The sequence below is a fragment of the Apteryx mantelli genome, chromosome 2, assembly GCF_036417845.1.
Source record: "Apteryx mantelli isolate bAptMan1 chromosome 2, bAptMan1.hap1, whole genome shotgun sequence".
Lineage (NCBI taxonomy): Eukaryota > Metazoa > Chordata > Aves > Apterygiformes > Apterygidae > Apteryx > Apteryx mantelli.
In genome coordinates this window covers 146,071,135-146,097,345 of record NC_089979.1, presented here as the reverse complement: position 1 = coordinate 146,097,345, position 26,211 = coordinate 146,071,135, and the positions used below count along the sequence as shown (strand labels likewise).

General features: G+C 40.9%; 1 protein-coding gene across 2 annotated transcripts in view; it reads left to right on the top strand.

Moving 5' to 3' along the window:
- Positions 1-12,299: 12,299 nt before the first annotated feature.
- NMT2 (N-myristoyltransferase 2) overlaps positions 12,300-26,211 on the top strand; it is a 30,177-nt gene continuing 16,265 nt past the window's right edge. For both annotated transcript variants that reach the window (XM_067291751.1, XM_067291750.1), the window contains exons 1-2: positions 12,300-12,459; positions 20,869-21,004. In XM_067291751.1, coding sequence (XP_067147852.1) covers positions 12,350-12,459; positions 20,869-21,004 — 246 coding nt within the window. In that variant the 5' untranslated portion in view covers positions 12,300-12,349. The remainder of the gene's footprint in view (positions 12,460-20,868; positions 21,005-26,211) is intronic.

The following is a 26,211-nucleotide window of genomic DNA, read 5'->3' as shown; positions in this document are numbered from 1 at the left end:
TCTGTGACTTGCCCTCTTGTGGAATCCTTCATATACATTCATTTTATCATATTTCATTCAATTATTTTTACACAGCATTAGCAGCAGTAACACTTTATAAAATTAATTTTTATGTAATCTCTAAGGTAATTAGAGAACGTTTATATAGTTCATATTTAATTTTAAATAATAAGCCCTGACTCAGAAGCATTGCTCTTTTTTTCAGTAGATTTCAAAGGTTTTCATAGAAGGCCAGTGTTGTAATTTCCATTTAACTGAATGTCTTACCTGAGGGTCTGGGCTCAAGCCAGGAACTGAATCCAGATTTCCCAGATCCCAGTCCAGTGCTCTCCATCTGCAAAGCTGCTTCACCTCTGTCTTGCTTTGATTTGTATTTGGCAGTGGTATGTGTCATAGAAGAAATCTAAAATAATATTTGTAGAGTTCATTGAATATTGAAATCACCATATAGGCAGTCAGTTATGTTTTAGTCATCATATGCATTCTGGGTCCTTCCTGTTCCGTTTAGGAATTTTGCTACTGAACACATGTGAAGTGGGTCTGGGGTCTGAGTTACTTATTGTCGGTCTGTGCTAGGTCGCTGAACAGAACAATTGTGCTTTAAAGGAATGGTATTTATCCAATCTCAGTAAGTGCTGGTAATATAGTGTCACTTATTAATCAGAATGCTGTATCAAATAAACATTCTGGTTTAAAATTTGAACCTATGAGAATTATTGTGCTATTTAATTTTCAATTTTTGTCATCTTAAATCTGTCATTTTTAATTACATTCTCTTTTTCGGATTCCTTTGCAAAGTTTTAATCATTATTATCTTGTAAAGTGAGATTGTTACTATTAAATGGCAGCAGATTGTTTCTTTTAGTTGTGTTGTTTTTATTTTTAAAGAACATAATTTGATGGTTTGATAATTTGTGGTCCCAATACAGCAAATACATTTGAACACGCACAATGCTAGTATTTTGCAAACCTTCTTAAAAATAACATTTTTTTATTACTGCAATGTATCTTATTCCCATATAGCATTTCATGTTGCAGAGTACATAGCTTTTGAAATGTTATTCTCAATATATCCAACACACCTGAGCCACGTGTTGTATGAAACTGGAACAGAGTAACACAAATCAGATTATTGGTTGAGATTAGGGTGTGCCCATGGTAAAAGCTTATTTCTTTGTCTAATCTTAATGCCCAGTGACAGGTTCTGTGTTTTAATTCTCAAAAACATACTGAAACAGATCTTTTGTAACATATGAATAAATAGTTTGCTTATATTTTGCAGTTGCACAATGAAGCAAATATCAGTAAAGGTTCTAAGACATGTAGAACAAAGTATAATTTGAATATGTCTTGGTATCAACAGTTCCAAGTGATCATAGTCCAGGTAGAAGACTAGAAAAGCAGTTGAGTTGTTCTCTTATGTTTTATTGCAAGTATTAATGGGGAAAAATTCAAAAGATTGTATTGACAAAGGTTACAAAAGAAATGACAACATATTAGACTGCAAAAAATACTAGGAACAGGTCTTCAATTAATGTAAGATTTGTCTGGATTTTCAAATACAGTGAGTGAAACAGTAAAGATAATTCCTAAATCTTACATTATACTATCCAAAGTACACTTGTATCTTGGGACCTATTAACTCCCAACAGTCATAAAATTTCATATACTCATTAAGAGTCCACAGACTTGATGTTCCCACTTTGTTACCACTGAAATACTTGCTTCTCAGAGCTTATTAAACTGTCTAAAAAGCACCTTGACTTATTGTGATAATCACCTTTTATCATTTGAATAATTACTTCATCAGCATTCCAACATGCTAAACCCTGGACAAATAGAGAAAAAAAATTGGTTCTTGCCTCAAAGCATTTGCAGCCTGACAACACTGTGATACTGAGCTTAGATGAATAGCTTGCAAAAAAAGCCCCCACCATTTAGAAATTGCTTATGGTGCTCTCCTCTGAAAAAAAGGGTTGAGTAGCTTTTGTAAAGTGAATTAAGCACTCTTGAGATACCTGGGTAGTATTTTCATTTTCTACCCTTCATTCCATCTGTGAATGTTGTGAAGGACCAACTTTATGTCACTATCCTAAGCACACGAGGCTGCAATTCACTAAGAAACTGCATCTCCCATGTAGATTTCGGCCTATAGATAGCACAGATGTAAAAGAGCAAGTGTTGGATTAGATATTTACTCTTTCTCTAGGAAGGTCCCTAGTAAACCAAAAAGGGTGTTATTTTTTCTTAACCAACCATAATTCATCTGAGGATTAAATCCTGTTATAACACAGTATCTCTTAAACTATAAATAAGCTGTAACCTGGGGCTTGGCAGCATCCAGCTACTTTTAGAATCATCCTTGGACATCATCAAACATGAAAAAAATGTCAGTTTGCTTTTCTAAAATGTATAGGCAACAGGTTTTTTGGGGGGGGGGTTGTTTTTTTTTTGAATCTGCTGCTCATTGGATCTCTTTAACATTTGAAATTCTTAAAGTTGGAATATCTGCCACCTGGTGGTGAAGTGTTTCATCAACGATAGCTATAGTAGTCATAGCAGTTTGGGAATTCAGAAGATAAATCTACACAGTACTTTATCAATAATGGACAACTGCCTTACTGCCAGGAGGTGGCTGGCACAAGATCAGCAGCTGCTTCATGGGACTGCTGTCAGTCCAAGTGCAGAGATCCCCGTGAGCTAGAGGGGCCTTGCTGAACGCAGTAGTGATGGCATTAGTCAGCTTATAACATCTCCATTCAAATGATACACTAATGGCAGTGTAGCATGTTTGAGTGCAAATGTTCCTGTTTTTCTCTCAGCTCATTACTGTCACCCTGATTTTAGATTAAAATAAAGTTGAAAACAATTGTAGCTACTCATGGTTGCTTTTTTGGAGGGGCTGGGGATAGCAGAACTTTAAGGTTTCCTTCCCTGGAGCTGAAAGCATGGACTTTGAAAACTACTCTAGGCAGTTTTCTCAAGGTTTCCAGGCTCCACTCTGCATTTTAGGGTGTCTAAAAATGTTCAATACCCCAGTGCAAATGAAGGGGTTGCAAATGTAGGACCCTGATAGTTCTAGTCTTTTACAAGTACTGTAATCTGAGAGTTGAAAATCAGGCCATACCTCTTCACTGTGAAGAGAAGAAATTAAGATCTCACATATGAGAGAGTCCCTTTCTGGTTTGGAACAATGAGCTGTCAGAAATAGAAAAAAAGGAAATTTTGAAAACTTTTCATTTTGGAAAACTCATACTGCAATGGTCATGGGATGAAGAATAATTCATATATCTATCACGCCCTCAGTCTGGAATCAGGGGAAGAATCTTGGCTGCACAGGCAACCTCCCTGCACAAGAAGCAAAGATGAGAAAACAGCATTGAAATGGGAGAACTATAAAGGGCTGATAAAAGAACTAATTTAGGAGCTGATGGGAGTAAATTGGATTGATTTGGAGACTGGATGTACAGAATGATTTGCTCAGTGTAGGTTGGAGCTCTTGCAGCACCATCTTTATCAATACATTTGTCACCACTGATTTTCATTCTCATATGTAGTCTGAGAAGGGTCTGAAAGAGTTAAAAAAGACACAAAAATGCAAGAAATGTATATATTTGTAATAATCATCATTTAAGAGCTAATTGTGATTGTTGATTTTTTTTGTCTGTAAATCATGATTTTTTTTAATCTTTCGAGGTTAGAAATCCTAGGAACAGAGGAATTGCAGTGCTGGAACCAGTCTAAATCTGTGCTTGATCTAAGTCTCGTATCCTGCTTCCAACGATCATCAGAAACAGATGCTTCAGAAAACGGGAAGAAATCCCTAGCACTGATAACAACTCCTGGGGTTAGACATCTTCCTGTCATTACTTATACCTTGAAGCATGAAGGCTTATATTTATCATATATATTTTTAATGCTACTGAATGCTTCCACTATACATGTAAATATCTAACCTTTTTAATGCTGTATATGCTGTATTGCTGTATTTAACCTTTTTAATGCTGTATAGCCTGTGGCTCTTGCTAATACAGGCACCAGCATGGGGAAGTAGATGCTTCACTGCAAAATGTAAGTAAGTGGTAAAGTAGAAGAGGTAGGCTAGGAGCTGCATTTTAAAACACAGTTGAATGTCAGAATGCGGGAGGGAGAGCAGGCTGGTGTTTGAGAGTGCTTTTCCCCCAGTTTGAATGCTGCAGCCAACAAGGCCAGGGGCAAGTGGGAGACCAGCAGGGCTGCAGCTCACTAAGTGTGGTATGCAGTGGCAGACTAAAAAGATGTAAAGTGGAGGGACAAAACGTGATGATCAGAGACATTATCTCATATTGAAGCAAGTGTGCAACATATGAGACCACAAGCTCATTTCATTCCCTAACCCTTTCTACCTATTCTAATGTTAGCTTTTACAAATATATAGGTATGCTTTTGTCTTCTCTTACCCTTGCATCTCATTCAGGATTGAAGAAGGCAGTGTTCAAGTCCTCAGCAGAAAGAGCATTCAAAAAAAAAAAAAGTTGTGAAGTCATTCTAGTAGGCACTTGTGCAGAGCAAAATATAAACATATTTGTTTGCTCCATAACCTTTTTGTTAATATTCATTAGGAAAAAAGCACTTTTTTAAACTAAATTAATTTTCAAATTGGATCGCTTTTGTGTCCAATTTACAAAAAGCTTACAGCAAAATTTTTATCATTATTACTTACAATACTGAATCCATTTTAACTCTTAAAGGCTATGAATATTTCAATGTGTAAAGATAGGAGCACTCCTACAAGTGCATGAAAATTTCAGACATGATTTTTCTGAAATGTTTAATACTCAGAACACATAGACCAATCAGATGATGTCAATACTCTAAATGTTATGTATCACTGGCTCACTTGGTGTAATTAATGCATACCACTAGGTAGGTAAACAAGTCCGGATTATGCCTAGTTGCTTGGAGGACTGCATCTGTGGCCGTCTGGCTTAATTAAATCACAGAAAAACAAAGGGGAGAAGGGTATGGCCCTGACTAGGGGTGTTAGGACACATTTACTCCATTCCAGCGACACAGACTAAGTCTGGTATCCAGTACGGATGGTGGGTAATAAATGGCAAATTTTGTATATTCATAGGTCAGTAGCCATCAGAAGACATGGATTTTGAGCAACATGTTGTCCATGAGATCTTCTGACATGGTTTGTAGCCACAGGGTACAGTCAGGGTACAGTTTAGACTGTACTGATGTAAATTGGATTTACATCAGTACAGTCTAAACTGACAGAAAAAAAGTGTAAGTTTGCCCACAGCTCATTACTTGCTCAATAGTGTTATCCACGGGCCAGGAAAGGCTGGAAAGCACTGGTATAGTGTGTTGTTAAGATGTTTTCTTTGTTTTCTTTCTCTGTTTTCTTCTCCAGTAAGTGGTGCTGTATTTTGTGAAAGCTAATTGGTCACTGGGTTTCCCTGTCACTGTCCTGAGACAGAACAAGAATACAAATGATTAACTAAGCTTAGGCATACACAGGGTAATCACTGTAGCCTTTAAAACCTCTGTTTTAAGGGAGAGGGATGCGGTTTTCATGTAGAAAAGGTAACAACCGAAGAAGAAATAAAGTGCTGTGGAAGGGACTATGAGAAAAGTGAGATATGCAGAGTATGTTCAAACTGTCCTATTGAATTCAAAGTCATCTGCATACTTAGAAACTCTTCTGCTTCAAACCATAATATTCACATCAACAACTAAGTATCATCAATCACACTGTTTCTAGCTGGCTTAAATCTACTGTGGTAGATTAGACAGCACTGGGTAAAGGTAGGTACACCTAGGGAAACACCTATGCTTAGAACATGGTATCTTGCCTGTTGATTAAGGAAATATCTGATAAAAGACATGTTTTTGTACATGGCCAAGTTCTCCAACAATAAGACAGTGACAGCACAACCTGGTAGTTCTATTATTTAAGCATACACATCTATGTAGAAGCAGAATTTTCTTTAAAGCAATCTGCTTCTAGTTCACAAATAAAAAAGCAAAAGTAAAGTTAGAGAAGTAACTAGAAGAAAAAGTATATTAACATCATATATATACATAAATATATATTTTTCACAGTTTACTTTTAAGGAAAAACAGAAAAACAAGAAAGGGAACTTCAAGAGCATTGTTTCTAAAGTGGAAACATCTAAGGAAAACAACCTGTAAATTGGGAAATAATCTGGGAAAGTCCTTTAAAGAGCTGCCTGCACAAATCCTCTGGTAACAAACCTTGGAATGGCAGAGAAGCTCCAGAAGATGGGAAGACTGATATGGTATGCCCATGACCAAAACAGGCATGTGCGATGACCCTGTTTAAACTGACTACAGTCTCAAATACACAAAAAAAGAAAACTGGGAGGAGGAACTGATAGAAAAGGAGAGGATAATAAATACCAAGAAGAACAGCAAACATGATTTACAGAGAACAAGTCTTGCCAGCAAATGCTAATGTAATGCTTTTATTTGTTATTAAAGGTAACTGAGTAATGACTTTTGTAAGACCTATGAATTTTGAACCGCACAGCTCCGGGGAACTGAGAGGCTTCTGAGGTAGCAAACTGTCTCTGTCTTATTGGAGCCAGAGAGATTAGCCTTTGCCTCTCCAGGGAAATTCCTTCTCCCAGATCCTGACACTATCAGTGCTCCAGCTGACTCTCGCAGCTCAGCAAAAGACATCAGCTGCTGCTGCTGCTGCTGCTGCTGCCGCTGCCACTAGCACTCCATTAAACTGCACTTTCCGGGGTTTTGCCTACCCCGTCTACAAAACTTCTCCAAAATAAACATCCATATGATGTATCATACGTCTGTGAAACTCACCTTAATTCTGCCTTAATGCTAGGTGAGTTTACCAGTATTGTATTGCCACACTATTTTGTTCTAAAGCAAAGATGAGCTGCTTCATTAGCAACCTGGAAAATTAAAACTAATATGAAATAAAATGCCAAAATGTAACCTTGACTGTATTCCTGATACCAAAATATTTTTCCTGACACTGCTGAGGCATACCTTGCCTCAAACTATCTTGAAACTCAATCCATCTCTGGATGCTACTTCTGAGTAAGTCCTTACAGCTAGTTTGGGATGCTTCTTGGAACCACCTGTCTCTCACATTTTTGTCAGTAGCTTGGTGTGTGAAACTGCTGAACATGAGTTTCCAGTGTCATAACTATAATAAAAACATCTAGTGCTTGCCTTAAGAACAATGGAATACTGAGGACAGAGACAATTTTTCTTTCCATGGGCATTAGTGACACCAATACCAGGATGCTACCTATAGTTCTTGTGTTCATATTTTTAAGGGGATGTTGAAAAAACTTAACACAGGTGAAGAAGACATCCACAGAAGTGATTTGGGATCTAGCGTGTATGCCTTACACTATTTAAACTTCTAAGATCGATCATAAACCACACACTAGACATGCTGTCAGTTGAGGGTTAATCCAACAGGCAAAATCTGAAAAAACCTGTAGAGTCAAAGCAGTTAAGACATCCCTATCTTCAGTGTTTCTTGACTAGTTTAGATGGCTCCCCGCTTGGTAGCCTAGATTTCTTTCAAACTCACTTTGGGCACTGAATTTTGAGTATTTGTAAGGCCCCATTTTGACTTCTGGATTTCACTAAGCTAGTCAACCAGAAAAAAGTTAAACATTGCAACACAAAAGTCCATTTGTGACTTTGAGCCTATATTCATATGCTCAGATCCAAGATGGCTCAAAGCCTCTCAGAATTGTAGGCAAAGGTTAATTTTGTGTACCCAAGAGAAGGGCATGACTGCATCTGTCATAGAAAGCGGAAGAAATAGAACCTGGAAAGAGAGCTAGGATGGGGAAAAATTCAAAAAGCTGGGATTTGTGGCAGTGCAGAGGGTCTCCTATACACTGGTCTGCTACTCAGTGGCTGACAGTGGTGTGAGCAGCTAGGCAGAGCTATGGCTGTAGTCTTTTTATTGACCTTTCTCTCCTCCTTTCCCAGCAATTTGTTGCTATAAGCAACTAGATATTCTGGCTACATTTAGAAGCAAACTTAGACTCAGCACTAAAACTCTAAGGACTCCACTGAAAATAACCAACCAGCATTAATTCATCAAATGCTGGAATTATTTAATTGATTTTATTGTACGCTGTTTAGTATTAAGTGAAGTGTATCTGCTGATTAGGAATTCTATTATTTCCTTTGTCTATTCATTTTTTAGCTTTCTTGTAAAATGACTGTGCTTCTTTTTTAATCTTCATAAAAATAAAAGGCTTTTATTGTCCTGATGCATCTAGGAAAAGGGCTTTCTATCAGTTAAAAGAACAGTGATTCACACCCTAAGAAACACAGGCTCTTTATTTTTTAAGTTTAAAATGAAACACTGTTGATGATAGTTTTTGGTGATCTGCTTAGTCTGGAACAAGCATATGGGTTATGTCTGCATCACTTGTACAGAGCGGTCTTGGGAGTTCCCAGATGCACCCGCCTGCTGTAAGAGAGCCCTTGCAAGGACAGATGCCTGCAGGCTGCTGCCAGGCAGCCTGTGTGGGCACATCGGGTGCCACCCATGCTGCTTGCTGCATAATGGTATACTAACAGCATACTCAGTTACCGCAGCATGGTTGGGCATGCGGGGTCCTGAATTTGAGGGGTACATCTTTTACACCTTGCTGCTGTTTTGGGGGAAGACATGGATACATATGATAGCCAAAATCTATCAGGTAGTGCAACTACTGAAGAGTGTCTGAGGTTTATGGAATGAATTTACACCTTCTAGGGATCTGTCTGGTAACTTCAGAAACAGAGGAAATGACATCAGAGAAATCCTCAGTGCAGGACAGGTGCATACCTCTGCCTTCTCATCAGCTTCTCTGTTCGTGGTATAAGCAGAAGTCACAGATTCATGAAACTCAAAAGACAATTCACTGCTGTCATTTGGCCTTGTAACAGTCAAATCTGGAGTATATTCCCAGTTGTGCCTCTTAGGAAATAAGCTGTAATTGCCCTAAGTAGGGCTGTTAGAGTAGCCCTTCAGGGATGCTGTGAAGGCTCAAACTGCACAGTTTGGCAGATACACTCTTCCTGATCACACTTCCAGGGAGGCCTTCTGACAGGGACAGCAATGGAGAGCGATAGAGAGATTCACCGTGCCTCTCTTCTTGTCCCTGTGTACTGCAGGAAGAGTCAACAAAGGCTTCCTAACTGTCTCCAATATCCCCCACAATTTTTTCTGCAACTCCCAGGCTTCCCATACGCCATTCTCCTCGGTGCATTGATGAAAATTGTGGAAAAAAACAGAAGATGGCTAAAACCACAGTTTCTGTAACAGAATGACTCAGTATAGCTCTTTAGTCATTGACATACTGTTCCTCACTTTCTCCTACACATTATTAGAAAAAAATACAAGCCAAAACTATTACTAATCACTGGGTTAACTCCTCTTCATGCTATGGGGCAACCATTCACCACAACTGTTCTTTGTTATTTAAAAGTATTTGGGATTGTGCTTTTGTTCTAAGATTTCCTTTCCCTCATACACAGGACAACTGACTGAAGTTAAAAGTTTTACTTCTAAAGTTCACTTCAAACTGCGGTAGCATGGTAAGCACAGTTCCCCTCCGAACTACAGCGATGGTTTCACACTGTGAGGTCATACGTGGCCAAGTGTTAATTACACACTCCATCAGTTTTGCAATAGTTGAGGGTAGGTCACTTGTAATTTTTTTCTCTCTCCCTTTGCTCATTTATGGGAGGTAAACATCACCTTAACAATTTAGCCATATTCAGGAACTGAACTGGGTTTCACCTGTTTTTAAAGATAGGTGTGCTATGTCACAGTTTATTTTTTTTGGAATAGGCTTGCTGAGTATTTTCTAGCCTTGTTGATTTAGTACCCTTGAATTTTTCAGTCACCACAGCTAGGATTTGAAAACTATCAAGATAGAAAATACCTCTCAGAAGTTCAACATAGATTGCAGCCACAGAAAATTTGAATACACTCAGGAAAGGAGATACATCAGAATTTATCATGATAGATCACACATTTGCTAAAACCATACTCCATTATGTATTCAGATAACTTGAAAACAAAAGTTTCCTTCACATAGTTGGAAATATCCATGACAAGGAAATTTGCTTAGCTTTTCTTCTAACTTAATTGCTCCTCCTTAAGTGCCCCTGTCCTCAGATCATTCTAGACAAAGCCATAGCCACATGTTAGAATCCCACCAGTGTAGATTTTGTGCCCATGGTAAAGTTCATGTTATGAAAAAAAATTAAGACACATTACACTTGTTTCCACGTCATCATAGTTCTTCCTCACCTCATTATTTTGAGGTTTTAAATCATACAGTGATTTCCAAAATCCAGATGGAAGGTGTAGGAGAACATCAGAGCACTTTTATCATTATGTTTATTCTAGCGACCCAGAAAAGGTGTAAAAGAGCGCACCCTGCCCAGGACACCATTGGAAAAGTGCAGAGGAGGAGAAGAAAGTTGCCAGGAAGAGGAGGAATTGCCAGAGAAAACTAGGGGCAAAATCAGGTAGTGAAAAGCCACTTCCTACTGCTCAGAGTTTCATCAGAATGGCTGATACTCTTCACTTTCCTCATTGTCTTTCCCTCTGTCTTTTCACAACAAAGCATGAGGGGCCTACACAAGTCCACCTGTGGCAGGAAACAAATATTACGTGATTATTTGACAGTATGAGGGTGGCACTTTCTGCCACACTTTACTATATGACAAGGCTTAGAACAAGAGAAGTCGGGAGGTAGCTTAGGAGGATCTTTATAGATGAAAGGCAGCTCACAGGATGACCTGGGCCTTTGATCTTCCCCTATTACCTCATTTGTCCTTGGCTCTTTGAGAATCTTATGTACTTGAATTACAAGTTCCTGTGGCAACTCGCATGTTTTAAAGGACCGAGTGCAGTGGGACCCAGAGTGGCACAGAACTTGTGCTGAGTATGCACAGGCGCAGAGTCTGACCGAGAGGAGTTATTTGACATTACATCTGCAACATCTGGTAGAGCAAAATGTGACACAACCTGACGTGATAAATGGGAAAAATGAAGCAGTATCTTCATCCCATGAAATGACTTTCAAGAGAGTGGCAGGGATAGGGAGAAATTACAATGGATGCATATTACTTTTACATTTTAATGCAATGTTTGGCAACACTGCCAGACCAAGCATTCAAAAATTCTGAATTTCACCCAGCAGTCTTGATATGACCCTGGAAATCCCAACAGTTCAACTAATTAATGCAAGGTTTTCTTTCTCCTTGTTTTCTTCATCTTGAATTGTTAAGATTCCAACTCCATTTTTTCTAGCCTGGAGCTTGTAGGAGAAAAAAATTGGAAAATTACTTTAAAAAATTTGAGTTCTCAGAAAGACACGTAGGATTAGAAGGAACCTCCTGTGCCATCGCATCCGATATCACAGACAGCCACAGTGTGGAGTAACTTTCGCAAAGCGATGTGGTACAGCGATAAAACAGTCAGACGTGTAGCCTCTATGTCTGCTGTGAGGCTGTTCCAGAACCTCACTGTCCTGAAGTGTGAAACCTCTAAACTTCCAGCCTAAATTATTCCTGCCTGTTTGTTTAGGGGCCAGCACTGTCCTTTAACTAATAGTAAGAAGACTGGAAACCAGACTTCAGGAGAACGCCAAGCATTGCAAAAGCTGGTGGCAGTGGCCGCATAAAGGAAAGGCCACGAAGGCATCAACAGCATCCACCAGCAGCAACTTTTGGGGGGCAAAATACAGCGTGAAAACAAAAGATATGAAGTCGACACAAGGTGCTCAGACGCTGCCGGGCGCAGCCTCGCCGATGAGGGAGAGGCCTGGCCTGCCCAGGGGCCCGGCCTGCCCGCGCTGCCGAAGCAAGGGCGCAGGGCTGCGGGAGGCGCAGGCCCGCGGGGCTGCGGGCCAAGGGGGCTCCCGGCGGGGCCGGCTCGCTTCGCTCGGGCAGGGCGGCTGCGCCTCCGCGCCCGGGGGAGGCCGGGCCGCGGCCCCCGGGGCGGGCGGCCCCCGGCGGGTCCCGGGCCGCCCGTCGCCCCGGGCAGGCGGCGGGGCGGGCCGCGGGCGGCCGGCGGGGCCCGCAGGCCGCGCCCGCGGCGGCGAAGGGCCGGGCGCGGAGCGGAGCGGCGCTGCGCCCCAGCCCCAGCCCCAGCCCCAGCCCCAGCCCCAGCCCCAGCCCCAGCCCCAGCCCCGCGGGGCGGCGGGGAGCGGCCCCAGGCCCGGCGGCGAGCCGGGGAGGACGGCAGCTAGAGGGAGCTCCTCCGGCTGCCTCGGCCGCGCGCCCGCTCCCTTTCATAGGCTCCCGCGCCGCCTCCCCGCCCTCCCTCCTTCCCCCCGTGATGGCGGAGGACAGCGAGTCTGCGGCCAGCCAGCAGAGCCTGGAGCTGGATGACCAGGACACCTGCGGCATCGACGGCGACAATGAGGAGGAGGCCGAGCACGCCAAGGGGTAGGGGGGCGCCTGGCGGGCTCGGCTCACCGAGGGCTGCGCGGGCGGCGACGCTGCCTCCCCCGCGGCGGCGGCGGGGGCCGAGCGGGCTCGGCGGCGGCGCGGGGCCGGGGGCCGCCGCGGCCATTGTGCGGGCGCGCCGAGCCGCGCCGCGCAGGGTCCCCGCGGCCGGCGGGCGGGCGAGGCGCGCTGCTGCCAGGGGCCTCCATGGCGGCACGGCCGCTTCCCCGCCGCCTCCGCGCCTGTGCCGCCGCCGCGGAGGGGGACCCCGCCGCTGCCGCCCGCCCTCCCCCTGCGCTGCCTTTGTGGCCGGGGCCGCCCGCGCGCTCCCTCCGCCGGCCCCGGGAGCGGCGGGGCCGGGGGGGGGGCGGCGGGGCGCAGCGCTGCCCCCGCCGCGGCCGCCCCTGGGGCGCCGGAGCGCAGAGCTGGCGCTGTGATCGCTGCCCGCGCAGGAGGGGTGAACCCTGCTTTGCTGTTTTGTTTATTTACCGCGATTTCTCGGGGGGGGGGGGGTGTTGGCCTTTCCGGAGCACCGCGGGGTCGGTCCCGGTGCTCGGGTGCTGAGAGGCGCGTGCCTCTTCCGCCGCGCTCCTTCGGCCCGTCTCGCGTGCGCGGCTCCCGCGGCTCCCCCCTGCGCGCCCGCGCTTCCACCGGCCTGGAGACCTTCCCGGGCACGGTCTGCGTCTGTGCCGTGTGCTCCGTTAGAATACTCCTTCCGCTCCACGTCATCTATTGTCCGAAAAGAAATATTAGCTATAAATCCACATGTGGTGGAGAGTTGAGCATGTGTTTCATCAAGACGTTAACTACGGCAAATACCGATGTTTTTGTTGTAGTCCCTTCTCTCATTGTGCGTCTTAAATCTTCCCACGCTGCAGGTCAGATTCTTTTTTCCCCAGGTGCTCGGAAAGAAAAAAAAGATGGGTAGCCCAGGTACGCGTGCCCCTTGCACCTGATTGATAGGGCAGCGTGTGCAGCGTGGCCCCGTCTGGGCGCAAGGTGCTTCCTCCACGGTTTGGGGCTCTGCGGGGAGGGGAGCAGGGGGAACCTACTTTAAAAATTGGCTTCATTTAAATTTACTTTTTTGCTTTTTGGATTAGAAAATATGTTGGCAAAGAGAAAATGCTTTATCGTCACAACTAGGAGTGGTTGGAGTAATAGGAAATAGAAATAGGTTAATTTATAAATCACTACACACACATCTTCCCCATGAATTTCTGATTTGTTTGGTTGAGAGCATTTCTGAAGGTGACTGATGTTTGAGGATGCAGAATACTTGTAAGCTGCGTGTTGTCTCCTGCCCCTCAGATTTGCTTGGCAACAAGCAGCTCTGCATCTTCAATGTGGCAAGGAAAAATCGGACTTGGGAGGGCTGACTTGTTTAAAAGGCAGGAAGGGGAAAAACTTCCTCAGTTGCCACATACTCGGCACGTTTTTGGCACCCATGCTAAAATAATTGTGTCAAAAAATTATTGTAATGTAAGGCTAGGTTATTGACAAAAGGGACAAGATAATGCTTAATTATCTTGGGGCTTTTGTTATGTTTGTTTACATAAGTATGCCGCTGTTTGATTCCCAGATTTGTTAAAGATATACTGCTAAGAACAGAGCATGATTATTTATTGCTCTTCGTAGGAGCCAACCTGACATGCCTGGCCAGATTGATAGCTTGGTAATGGCTGTCTAGAATTCATTCCTACGTTATTCCTGCTCCAGTTTCTTCTACTGTTTGTTTTCACGATCGAGCTGTAGTTGCCTTGTGCTGTATATCTGGTCTTGCGGCTCAGCTCTCCGGCTGCTTTGACAGGGAGCGCAGGAGCAGTGAATAAGCAGCAGCAGTGGAACAAAGCATTGCACTTTTGCATATTGTGAATCGTGGCTTGCCGTTGTACTCCAAGTTAGGGCTCTCAGCTTTGTGGGACAGCTACTGTGGCTATGGGCCCTACACCACTCTCTCCAAAATTTGTTTTTGTTGAATATCCAAAACATATTTTAATGAATATTTCAAAGAAGCCACTTCATTCATCTTCGAATAAGAAACTGGATATTTCCAAGTAATATGAAGTTTAATGAAATAAGCGGTAGGTCATTGCAGTAGAAAAAAGCCTCTAAATATTAGATATCAGTTTCCTATCATGCTTCTGATGCATGAAGTCTAATGCTAATTTTTGAATTACTGTTGTTTTCTCATAATTTTTGAAAATTTTGTTTGTTACTATTTATCTACAGGCTGAAGTGTTTAAACAAATTTCATCAAATGAAAAGAAAAATCTTAAATTACAGCAAAAACAACAATATCTTAAGATCTACTCTAGATTTGGGAAATTAACCCATGGTAGTAAGAGCCCGTGTTCCCTGTTGTAACATATTCATTTTTGTGGTAGCTTTAAAATTTGCTCTGAATTTTTCAGGTTAATTTTTATATACTTAAGTAATTCATAAGCAATCCAACAACTTAAAACTGTGGCTGTGTCAATGACTTGTTAAATTCTGAATGGTCTGCATTGCTACTGATGAATATTCAATCTCATGCTATCTTAATCCTTACTTTCTTATGAGGAGCTAGACTATGTGTTCTGTGTGACAGTCTCTAATAAGATTGTAATGTAAATGAAGTTGCTTTGAAACTGTTTCTTGACAATTGAAATTGTACCTTTATAATACTGACCACAGATAGATATGGTGTGTGTGTATGTATGTATATATATGCATGACTTGCTTTTTAGTTTACTATTGGGGTTTTTTTGATGTGCTTGAGTGTTGAACGACTGCAGCAGAACGTAACAGTTTAGAGCTCTCAACTGTGCAGATGTCTTTGTCCTCTCTATCTGGTCCTGTTTTCTAGATGCAAGATTATGTATGTTGTGTGACTCATGTTGCTCTTCTCCTATTCTGTCTCTGCAGTTTGTTCCTGCTGGTTGCATTATGCTGTACTTGTTCTGTTTCATAATAAAGTGCTGTTTACCAAATAGCTTTTTTAGTGTATATGTAGATAAAAATTGTATTTATTGCACCTGAGTCCACCCTGCTGAGCCTAGCTTTGTGAGGTCTTTCAGTTCATCATAAACAGCTCCCTATACTGTATGATAGAAAGGGTTAGAACAGAGAATATTTTGTAAACAGATAAAGAAAAATAATGACCTTTAAACAAAAAAAAGTCCTCCCCCCCAAACCCTCAGAAATGATTGACTTTGAACATTTTGCTAGCATACTCCTTTGATTATCATTCAATAGCAGCTTTATAAACAGTACTACTTTTAAATATATTTTTTTTAAATACAATTTTTAAGGCACTGGAGGAAGAGTTCTGTTTTGGCAGGTGAGATTTAAATCCTGGAGTACAAACTTACAGGCTCGAAGGAGGGGGCAGACAAAACAGGCTAAGCTTTGGGGAATATCTGTCGCATCAGGGTTTAAGGCATACTGGTAGGTTTTCATGATTAAGACAACTGTGTATTTCCAAGTACTGAAATGTATGAAAATGAAGCCATAGTCCAGGACTGTTATTACTGGTGGTAGCTTTAGCAGTGAAATTTGAAGGACTTATTATCAAGACTTTCAGGTCAGGATACTTTTTTATTCTCTCGAAATGGTGGTCCTCTAATACAAGAGTGGGAAAGCCCTTTGCACCTAAGCCTTCATTTTCTGTATGAACCAAGGACAGCCCTAGTATAAACAATATAACTTTGCAGTTTGTTGCAGTCTTGCCCATATACATGAGATCTGATTTTATGATCTAAAAGATGTGTAGATGGGTGTGCACAACTGTAGTTTTTACTCAGAGAGAGATTAAAGATATGGTGAAGGGAAAAAAAACCATACAGGCCTAGGCCTTTGCAGCTTAAAAATAAACATCTGAAATACGCGTTTGGTTTAAAATTGAGAAATTTCTAACTTAAAATTGCCACCCCATGTAATTTAAAACAGATGTTGGTATTACAAAAAGCTGTTTCTGCTAAAGCAGCATTTAGTGTCCAAAAAAGACAATTAAAATAACACTGAAGAATACTCCCTGGGAAAGACATCTCAAATCAGAAACAAGGGAGCCAAAGCAGTTTGACCACCTGAGTAGAAAAACTGTAATATTCCTCTTGCTGCTTTGAACATTTAAGCTTTTCATGATTTTGTTCAGAGCACCATAAAGTGAGTTTCTCAGCATTTGCCACATTCCTCCCCAAATGCAGCAGATATTCCCATTTTTTCAGATTAAAAAAAAAAAGCACACTGAGAGAAGCAGAAGTCTTTTTTCACATTTATGCAAAACACCAGATGTGTGTACATAAGTGGAAAGGTATGTGGGTGGGATCATGGGCTTACATGTGTAACTTGCAGGCAAAATCATAAAAACGTGGGCCTGAATAACTTTTGCAAAGTCATGCCCGCAGCCTGTTTCGGTGGCAGCGTTGCATCTTCTTTGGCACAGAGCAAGGCCTCTTGACTCTTCTTTTGCCTCAGCTGAGGTTTGGTTTGCGCATTGCTTTGGTGCTGGCCTCACCTCTTTCTTATTCATCAGACTGATAAAACCACCAGGGCAAATGCAATGAGAAGTGCCATGGACCACGTCCGCCCTGGGGACGCTCTGGTGTGCGGGGTCGCTCTCCCATCAGCAAAGTGTCCCTAGCGTAGGTGCAGCTCTGCTGGACTGGCAAAGTCAGCTCATCACTGCGGCCAACACTGACTGTTCTTCTTAGTGCAACCAAGCCTGGCCAACGTGACAGGCTGAACTGGGGCGGATGGGTTGACCCACATGATGCACGAAAATGTACGTTTTCTGACCTGACGGCAAGACATAGCCTCAAACGGAATTGCATGTCCTTATTCCCCTTCCAACATGGGAGTGCTTTTTGTTCTCGTAGACCTGCGCTCAAAGTTGTATCACTTTACCTGTAGCAGGGTAGTTAATGAAAAGAGATTGTGTACTTTGAAGATCATCATTCATAAAAGGGTAAAGCTATTTTTTTCCAAAATTCTAAGACAGAAAGTAAGAGATATTTATTTTTAGGGTTATATAGGTATATCTGAACAGACAAAGGAGAAGTCAGATTTTTAGTCAGCACACAAGAATGTTTAAAAAAAACCCAAACTTTTAATAGGAGTCTTTGCTATTAATCTTGTTACCTTTGCATATCCTTTGTGCTGTCATGTCCAGCGTAATAGCTGCATGCTGAGCAAGAGCATTCCTCCCCTCCCAGCCATTCTTACTCCTAGTTTTAAAGCGTCTCTATTCTTTTCAAGGCTGAGTATGAGAAGGATGAAGAATATTGAGATTCGTTCTGGTTTTGCTTTTGTCTTCATTTGCCCAATGTCTCTGTTTCCAACTTGTGTTGGACAGGCCTGTTTATTCAGTAGAAGTTTCTGCATGCAGCCGCTGCCAAATCTCTGGGCTGCAGACGTGCCTGAAGAGTTGAAGGACAAACTAAACTCTCTTTAAATTCTCTCTCTATATTCTGTGGACTCTAACAGTAATGAAAGGTTGACATAAGTAGCAGATGACCTCTAAATAACTGCTGTGGATAACCTGTCAGACAAAAGATACAAATATTTATTTGTAACAGACAGTGTGAAAGTTCTAAAAGTGAAGATCATAAACCAAAACTGGGGTTTGGGAAGATACGTAGTCTAGAAATGGTAGGAGAAAGAAGAGGGGAAAGTTATTCAAGCAAATTTCAAACACTTTTAAGGTTGCTAAATCTGTTGTTATTTATTTTACAGCTGGAGTCATGAATAAGAAACCAAAACACTTGTTTCCTCTCCCCAACCTCAAGTAGATTTAAAAAAAATGAGTAGTTTTAAATGCCATTTATTTTTCTCAGCAATTTAGTCTTGTCTTCCCTCTTTTCCTTCTAAAAATATGCATTTCTGTATGAAAAAGACCTTGAGCTGGTCAAAGAACAAACTAAGATTATCCTGGTAAAAGTACCGTTTAACTGGGGATAACATTAGTAAAGCTTGGCAAAGCTGCTTTTTCTCCATAGCTGCCAAACTTTTTTTTTTTTTTGGTTCAGTCATTCATTATTTCACTAAACCAAATAAAACATTGACCCTGCAGTGCTGCCAGGGAGCACAGTTCTGCGGCGGAGTAGCTGGGGCCGGCTCCTGGGCAGGCTGGGCGAGCTGCACCCGGTTATCTCGGAGCCGACTCCAGGCTCGGCACGCGCTAACACGGCACGCTTAAGAATAGCGTGTGTGATAGCTCGCAGCAGAGTTACCTTCAGCATCAAAGCCCTTGTGGGTCAGTTTAAGGACACAGCGGCAGCATTTTTTTGTTGTATGTGAGATGTTAGGGGAAAAGGCAAGTTTATGGACAGGTCAAAGCAGGCAAAACAATACCTTTTTAATGAATCTTAGTGAAAGTGAAATCACTTTCTGTAGTATTTTTGTTTCAGTTTTGCCAGAAGCGAGGAAGTCCTAGAAAAGTTAGGTCGTCTTGTGCAGGGTGGGTGTGGGCATGGGAGGCTTTTTTCCCCCCACTGCTTCATATTATAACCTCTGGGCCTGTCTTTTGTTCAGATTATATATAATCTGTCAGCTTGGTATACAGGCCTTCAAATAGATTTAAATTTGCTTCTCTTAAACTGAAAGTATAGAAACAGTTGTTAGCAGGGTCATCTAGGTGATTAGACAGTATCTTCAGTCTACAACAGAAAACTTTCTCTTGGACTCACTTCTGCAACTTGGTCTTCGGCTTTTGCAGAGTTCAAGTAAATATTGCAAATGTTCCTGTCCTCCCCTGTGTGGTTGTTTGGTCTGCTACACTGTTATCTTTTGGGTGACTACTTGGATCTCATCCAAAAAGCTCCCACATTTATAACTCCCCATCTCCTCTTTTCCTTGTAACTTAATCTAGTGTAACTGTGACTGTTAAGTGCTTCTCAGGATCGGTCCTTCACTAAAGGCTGTTTTAAGAGAACAATAATGATGTCACAAAAATGAGTCCTTAGCTAGGTGAATTTTTGATTAATTGCAGGTTTTTGGCCTTCAGGTTGGATGTTTGGATGTTTTCTTAGCTCTAGTGACTTCAGCTCTAATGAGGCATAGCTGCTAGGACAGGGCATCGTGATCTTGAAAGTCAGCATGTCACAGCGGAACAACATGGCCCTTGCATGTGCTCTTCTTAATAACTTTATGATCATTTGAGCTCTCTTTCCTTGGTTTGCCTGTGTCATATCTGATCAAGGGAATTTTTATTCCCATACAGACTTAAAATAAGCAATTCTTTGTTGCTTTGACTTTTTTTCGTTCCACTGAAAGAAAATGAAAGCCCTGAACCCTAATGTCTGCCTTGAGTTCCGTTATGTATGTACATTTTTGTCAGGAGATTAACCTTTTGAAGAGCATTCAGTGTTAACTGATTCATTCCCTTATTATTTGCCTTCTGTCTGAGAGTGGCCAATACCTCCCACACTTTGCAAGCTCTAATCTAGTGTTTTTTCTGTATCTTGATTATTTGATACATTTGTGTTTCCTTAAAGAAGAAAGGAGTTGCATTATCAATAGCCAAAATATGTCAGAATCTGCGAGTGCAATGTATGCTCTATGTTTTTGTCATTAAAGGGGACCCAATAGTACTGATTGTTCTAAAAAATCAAGTTTGTGGATAGTTTTCATGCTGTTTCTTACTGAGATTTGAGCAAGACTTTTATCACTACTTAAAATGGAAACAAAATTCCCTGAAAACAATGTTTTTAACTGGATTCTTCTCAAATTCATATGTTCCTGGTGATTGAGCATGAAGGGAAATAAACACTGGGCCATTAATAGTTATTAAATTCCTGAGAAGGATGCTTTCAAATCTCAGTGGAATTTGTGCTTCTGAATCCATAAGGTCTCCAATAAGGTGCTCTCAGAACTGAATATAATGAAGCAGGTCAACTGGTCTATGATTAAGGAGTTGTTGGGTTTCTATCCATCTCGGCACACAAAAACATAAACAGTCACTTTTAGAAGTGTAAGAGAAATCATCCCCTACCATATACATCTTCCTTGCTTGAAGTCTTTAGTCTGATTTTTCTCTGCAAAATGGTGCTTGCTAAATAAAACAGTTCCCTAGGCTGGTGAACCTGCTACCATATATATGCGAATGGTCTTTTCACATTTGTGTGGAGTAATAGCCTTGAGAAGAGTGCTGACTGTTGTGTTGTGTCACAATTTGACACTATTGTGTCAAAATGCCCTTTTGTGCAGGAGTCTGGATATAAAACAAATTAGAAAACACTTAATTGCAGGAAGGTTTTCATCAAAACACTCCCTCTGCCCACCTTCCTTCATTTCCCCAGCCTTTTCCTCACATTTAAACTTCTGTTAGATTTTTAGTATATAAAATTGCTGTTTTGTCCATATTTAAGTTTTTGAATTTCAAGCTTGATGGTATTGATTTTTCTCATTGCACATTTTCTGAATTTCTGGCAGAAGTCCTGGAGGGGATTTGGGAGCAAAGAAGAAGAAAAAGAAACAGAAGAGAAAAAAGGAGAAACCAAATTCTGGAGGCACCAAATCAGATTCTGCTTCTGACTCCCAGGAGATTAAAATTCAACAGCCTTCAAAAGTGAGAGCCTTGTTCTATTTTAATTTGCATTGCTTTTTGTGAAAGTGAGTTGGTAGTACTGCCTTAACACATGGCTGAGTTAGGCAAATGTAGCTGAGATTACTGTCCTGAATAGAGACAGAAGCATGGTAAGTCCTGGTCTTTGCAGCCTGTATGAAGCTAGCTGAAGTGTCATTGTACTCACCGAGGTGGTGTACTGTGAGAAAAGCAGAGGAGGCGATGTTTTGTCCCCCCCCCCCCCCCCATCAGTTAGAATTCAGCCTAGTGGAGGCTTTGTAGTGAAGAATCTTAATCTGCAGTGGTAATGTTTTTTAAATATATTTTGTTTGATAAATTGCCTTTTAGTTTAGCCACATTCTAATGCAGCTTAGTGCGTACTCAGTTACTTGTACAGCATAATGCTCTCTCACAACAAGCACCACCAGTAGAAGGGAAGGGCAGCACATTTATGGTGATGGTTATACTACATATGATGCTGTCTACTAGCATTTTCCACACCAGTAAAAAAACACAAACCCACAGACCAGTCTTCAGGGAAATCTTAGCTGAGGTGCACCTGCTTTGCTAACTGGAATCCGATTTGAGCATATCGTCTAACGTAAAATGCAGCCATCTCTAACATGGAGATACAGATTTTTGTTGTCTGAAAGGCCTCTGCTGTAAATAAGAATGCAGAATTAGATGAGGAGACATGCAGCCTTTGTGGGCTTTGTGGTAAAATAGCATTGTCTATGTACTTTTGACTACCTTGTTCTAAATGAATAGTGAATAATATGGCTTGGTGGCTCTTTAACATACAGCTTTTATCTCAAGAGAAATCTCAGCCTGAGAACTGAAGTTTATAACATGCTGGTAAGAAAGTTCATGGACCACTGAGCGTGTTGAAGTAGTTATGTTTGCTTTGTCAGACTAATGTAGAGAAACTTGCTCTGTTATGACAGTAGTGCCATTAATCCTGTAAGATATGTCAGGTACAATGGGTTATCAACTAATTTTAGGAAGTGTTGGGCTGCTTTGTTAACACTCTGATAGGTTTTGTGTTGCCCATATAAATCTTTTGTGTCAACCCCATTGCTTTGAATGGGCAAATTTGGCCGCAGGGATGTTTTAAAATATGTAGAGAGATCTTAAGTACGCTTTAATCTCACCACACTCTTTGGTATTGTTTTTCTATAAAGCATGTGGCATGAATTGCTAATGCAAGAATCTTGTTTGCAAGCAATAACCAAGTAACCCCAAATTCATTTATAATTGGAGTAAGGTCAGTTTTGATATTAACATAAAGATATAGTTCATTGCTACTGTATCTTGGGAGTTCTTTTATTTCCTGCTGACCAAATTTATTGTTCCACATATTGCATCTAATTGCATTAGAAGGAAGCTGCTTCACTTTTTTGATTTTGTGTACAAGGTTTGAGTCCTCAGGACCTTCCAGTCTTCTACACCATTCCTCTGGCCTGCACTGTGTCCCACCTGTGTTTTGCAAATGGGGAAGCTTATCCTTGTCCTAAGCTATTTGCTTGCAGTGACGCTCGGGGTGATTATTTTACTGGCATGGAAAGTTTAGCCGATTTGTTAGAAGCATTACAAAGTTTTCTGGTTTATAGGCATACAAGAGAAGGTCATAAGTCTTTCTCTCAAGCTCTAGGCAGTTAAACCATTTTACTGTTTTTATGCAGTTTTTACTTTTTCTCTAGTTACAAATGTGACAACTTTGGTTTGCTTCACTCTCTGCTGAGTTCTCAGGTGTACACACTGACAAGTAGATGAGTTTTTCTGTCTTAGAAAACTACTCTGTTTGGGATTTTTCAAAATTGCCTTAAAATGTTGAGCTGCGTCAGCATGAAGTTTATTTTCTCTGCAGCTAAAGGAATATTTTAATTACATATTCCTTGTGATATTTGAAATGTATTAAAGAAAAAAGGTTTTTATTGTTTGCTTGCTCTTGGGAAAAAGGAGTTTTACAAAGTGTTTTAGTGGAAAGGGATGTTATATACCTTGCATCTAAGAGAATATATGCAGGCTTGTCAGGTAGTACTTTGTGGAGCTTCTGAACTTGTTGAAGATTATTTTGAAAAATGGATGTTGTGGTGGGCTGAGGATGTAAACAAGTACAGCAGTCAGGAGATCAGAAAAACAGAATAGTGAGCTTCCTTGGCATCTCCCTCTCTCATTTGTGGTATTGGACTTTTTGAACATTGACATGAGTGTAACCACAGCAGTAAGTGCTTATTAGGGATCTGCATTGTGTGCTTAAGGTGACTTTTAGAACATTTCACTGCCTCTCTCATGGGACTTTGTTATAGAAATTGGATTCCTCCTTCCAGTCAGATGAAGTCCTGTATGTTTACATTGAATGTTGACTATATTAAAAAAAAAAAAAAGAAAGAAAAAAAGAAAGAAAAAAGTGACACACAGCAAAGAATACATTTGAAATATACCTGCATGTCATGAGACTGAAGTGAATGTTGCTTTTAGTGGCTAAGCATCATTTGGATTTTCATGTGGCACAGAAGCATATAGTTATGACTTTTTGAGTTGGGAGGATGGAGAAGGTGTGGACAAGAGGCTAGGCTGAGTGAGTAAATGCAGTTATCTGAGTATTTTGTTTTTGTTTTTCTTTTTTTGCAACCACTTCCTGAAGTGGTTTATTGGATTAACATTGATTTAACAGTTGTCACTTAAACTTGCCTGGCTTCAGCTTTTGTTGCTGCTTATGCCTTTTTCTAGTGTGGTGCTGCTTGATGTCTTTTGCCTAGGAAAGTACTTTGATAGCAGACTGGTGATCTCCTATTCTTAGTATAGTAAACAGACTGGGCTCATTACGTCTCTTGATAGAAAGCATTTCCTTTAACCAACAGACAACTTCATAGTACTTCTCTACACCCTGATCCATTTTTCAGTGTCTTCCTCCCTCCCCCCCCCCCCCCCAAAAAAAAGTTATTAAGTACTAGCTTCCCCAGTACTGTGTGCAGGGATGAAGTCTCCCTCCACGTTGCTGGGTGCCTGTTCAGAAGGGATGTGTTACCCCTTCCTTGCTCAGCGTTGCACAGGGAAGGGAGTTTGACTTCAGTTGCCTTCTGCTCTGCCTTCCAGATCCCTGTGTCAGTGCCCACCAGTGTGCGGTCCCCGTGCTGTGGCTGTGGCCTGCCCACCTCCCTACTTCTAATATGCCTTTGTAGCGCGCTTTATTTGACTGGCCTAAGCCAAACTGCTGTCTGACTGCAGTAAATGTATTCAGTAATTGTATACTGAGTAGGAAGATGTACATAATTCTTGAGTAGACCAGGTGGTCCAGCTGTGGCAATGTTGGCGGATAGGATTCCAGTTTTGAAATCTTCTTTTGGGGGGTTTTGTTGAGGTGGAAAGCAGGAGCTTCTGGTTCTGTGCAAGTCCATATGCATACATGACAGGAGACTCGTAGAAAACAGTGTCTGTAGTATGAGATCCCTGGTCTGTCCAGGGCCGGCTTCAGACACAGGAGCATTTGTTAGTTCATGTAATTCCTGTTCCCATCTCTCCCAATAAAATGTGAGGACAGATTTGCAGCCTCTGTCTGGTCTGCTAGCTGCTAATTGGGCTGTGATTAGGCATTTCAGCTTTAACATGCTATGGAGAAGTGGCTTCTTACCTTCAACTAACTAGAGGTTAGCAAATACTGTGAAATATGAGGACTGAATTTACAAAAGTTGTAAAACCTCTAGTCTCTCACTTTTAAGCCAAATTAACTTTGTAAATATCTATATGATATAGAAGTTATCTGTTAACCATTTGAATTTCTGGTGGGGAAAGAACACTTTTACATTTTACTTTTACTTTTGTTTTATTCTTGTTAATATAGAAACAATATTAGAGACTCTCTTAAAAAAAAGTACAATATAGAAATTCCAGCATGTTAGTATTTATGTATGGTTACTTAATCCATTTATAAGAATTCAGAATTTATCTTGTGGCATTTGAAGTGTTTATATCAGACTAGTGGGTACTAGACAAATTGTTTTTTTGTTGTTTTTGGTTTTTTTCTTGAGAAAAGTAACCCATGTCAGTGTGATTTGAATCTAGAAGTAGGATACTTTTTTTTTAATCCTAAAACAGTGTTGACCTAATTTGTTGAACTACTGAAATAAATATGTTTATTATATGTTAATGTGTTAACATATTATTAAATATGTTAATTCAAAACAGCTCAGATGACAGGTGTTTAAAGCATAGTTAAAAGTAAAATTTTGCAATACTTAAATTATTGGAAAAAATTACATAAAGTTTAGAGAGTACAAGTATTTACTATAAATAGAAAGTGATGGCCTGTTTGAACTACATACGGGGAGTTACTTGATTTGAGACTGAGGTAGCTGCCCATCCAAATGAAACTTTACATCATTTTACATGTAGTTTATGGTGGTTTTTCATATGAATCTTAGAAAGAAAATGAAATACTGAAACAGTGATCCATTGATATGCAACAAAAAAGCAGCTGGCTTGAATACTCTATCCAGAAATACTTCGAATTTTCCAATCCACTTGAGAGTATTCCATTAAATGTATTTATTGTATTTAAAAATCTGGGAAAACCTGAACACGTGTAGCTGCTGTTAGTATGCTTCAGAACAGGACTTATGTGGGAGAGGAGGAAAAGGAACACAGAAAAATCCCTTTGGATTTAGAAGTCTGTTCCTAGTACTCCCCTGTAACTTCATAAGCAGGTAAAATTCTCATTCCAGTTGCACTTGATCAGAATGCTCAAAAGTGATGATTTAAGAGTGCTGAGCCTTAGGTTCTGTACTTTTCAAATAACTTCTGTATAAAGATTTTTCTACTTTCAAGCGGAAGGTTGGTTTATTTTGCATCTGCTTCCATCAGTTAGTTATCTTTAGTTGTGAGTGTTGGCACACTAGCAGCAGGGGCAAGATGGTTAGCTCCTACATATGGTACAGTAAACCAAGGTAATTAATATAATATTTGCAAGCATAATGGAAGACAGATACAGTATAACTGAGGTTAAAAAGTGGATGTTTGTAGCAATACAGTGTAACTGAAATATTGAACCATACTGAATTTAAATGGTATTTGTAGTGTATGTGTAAAGTACAACTTCAGATATCTCTGTGTGCATTACCAATAGTATATTTAGACTGTTAGCAAAAAGGAGATCAGCTTAGATATCTGTTTATTCTATCTTACCATTGGGAGAGTGGTTAATAAGCTTT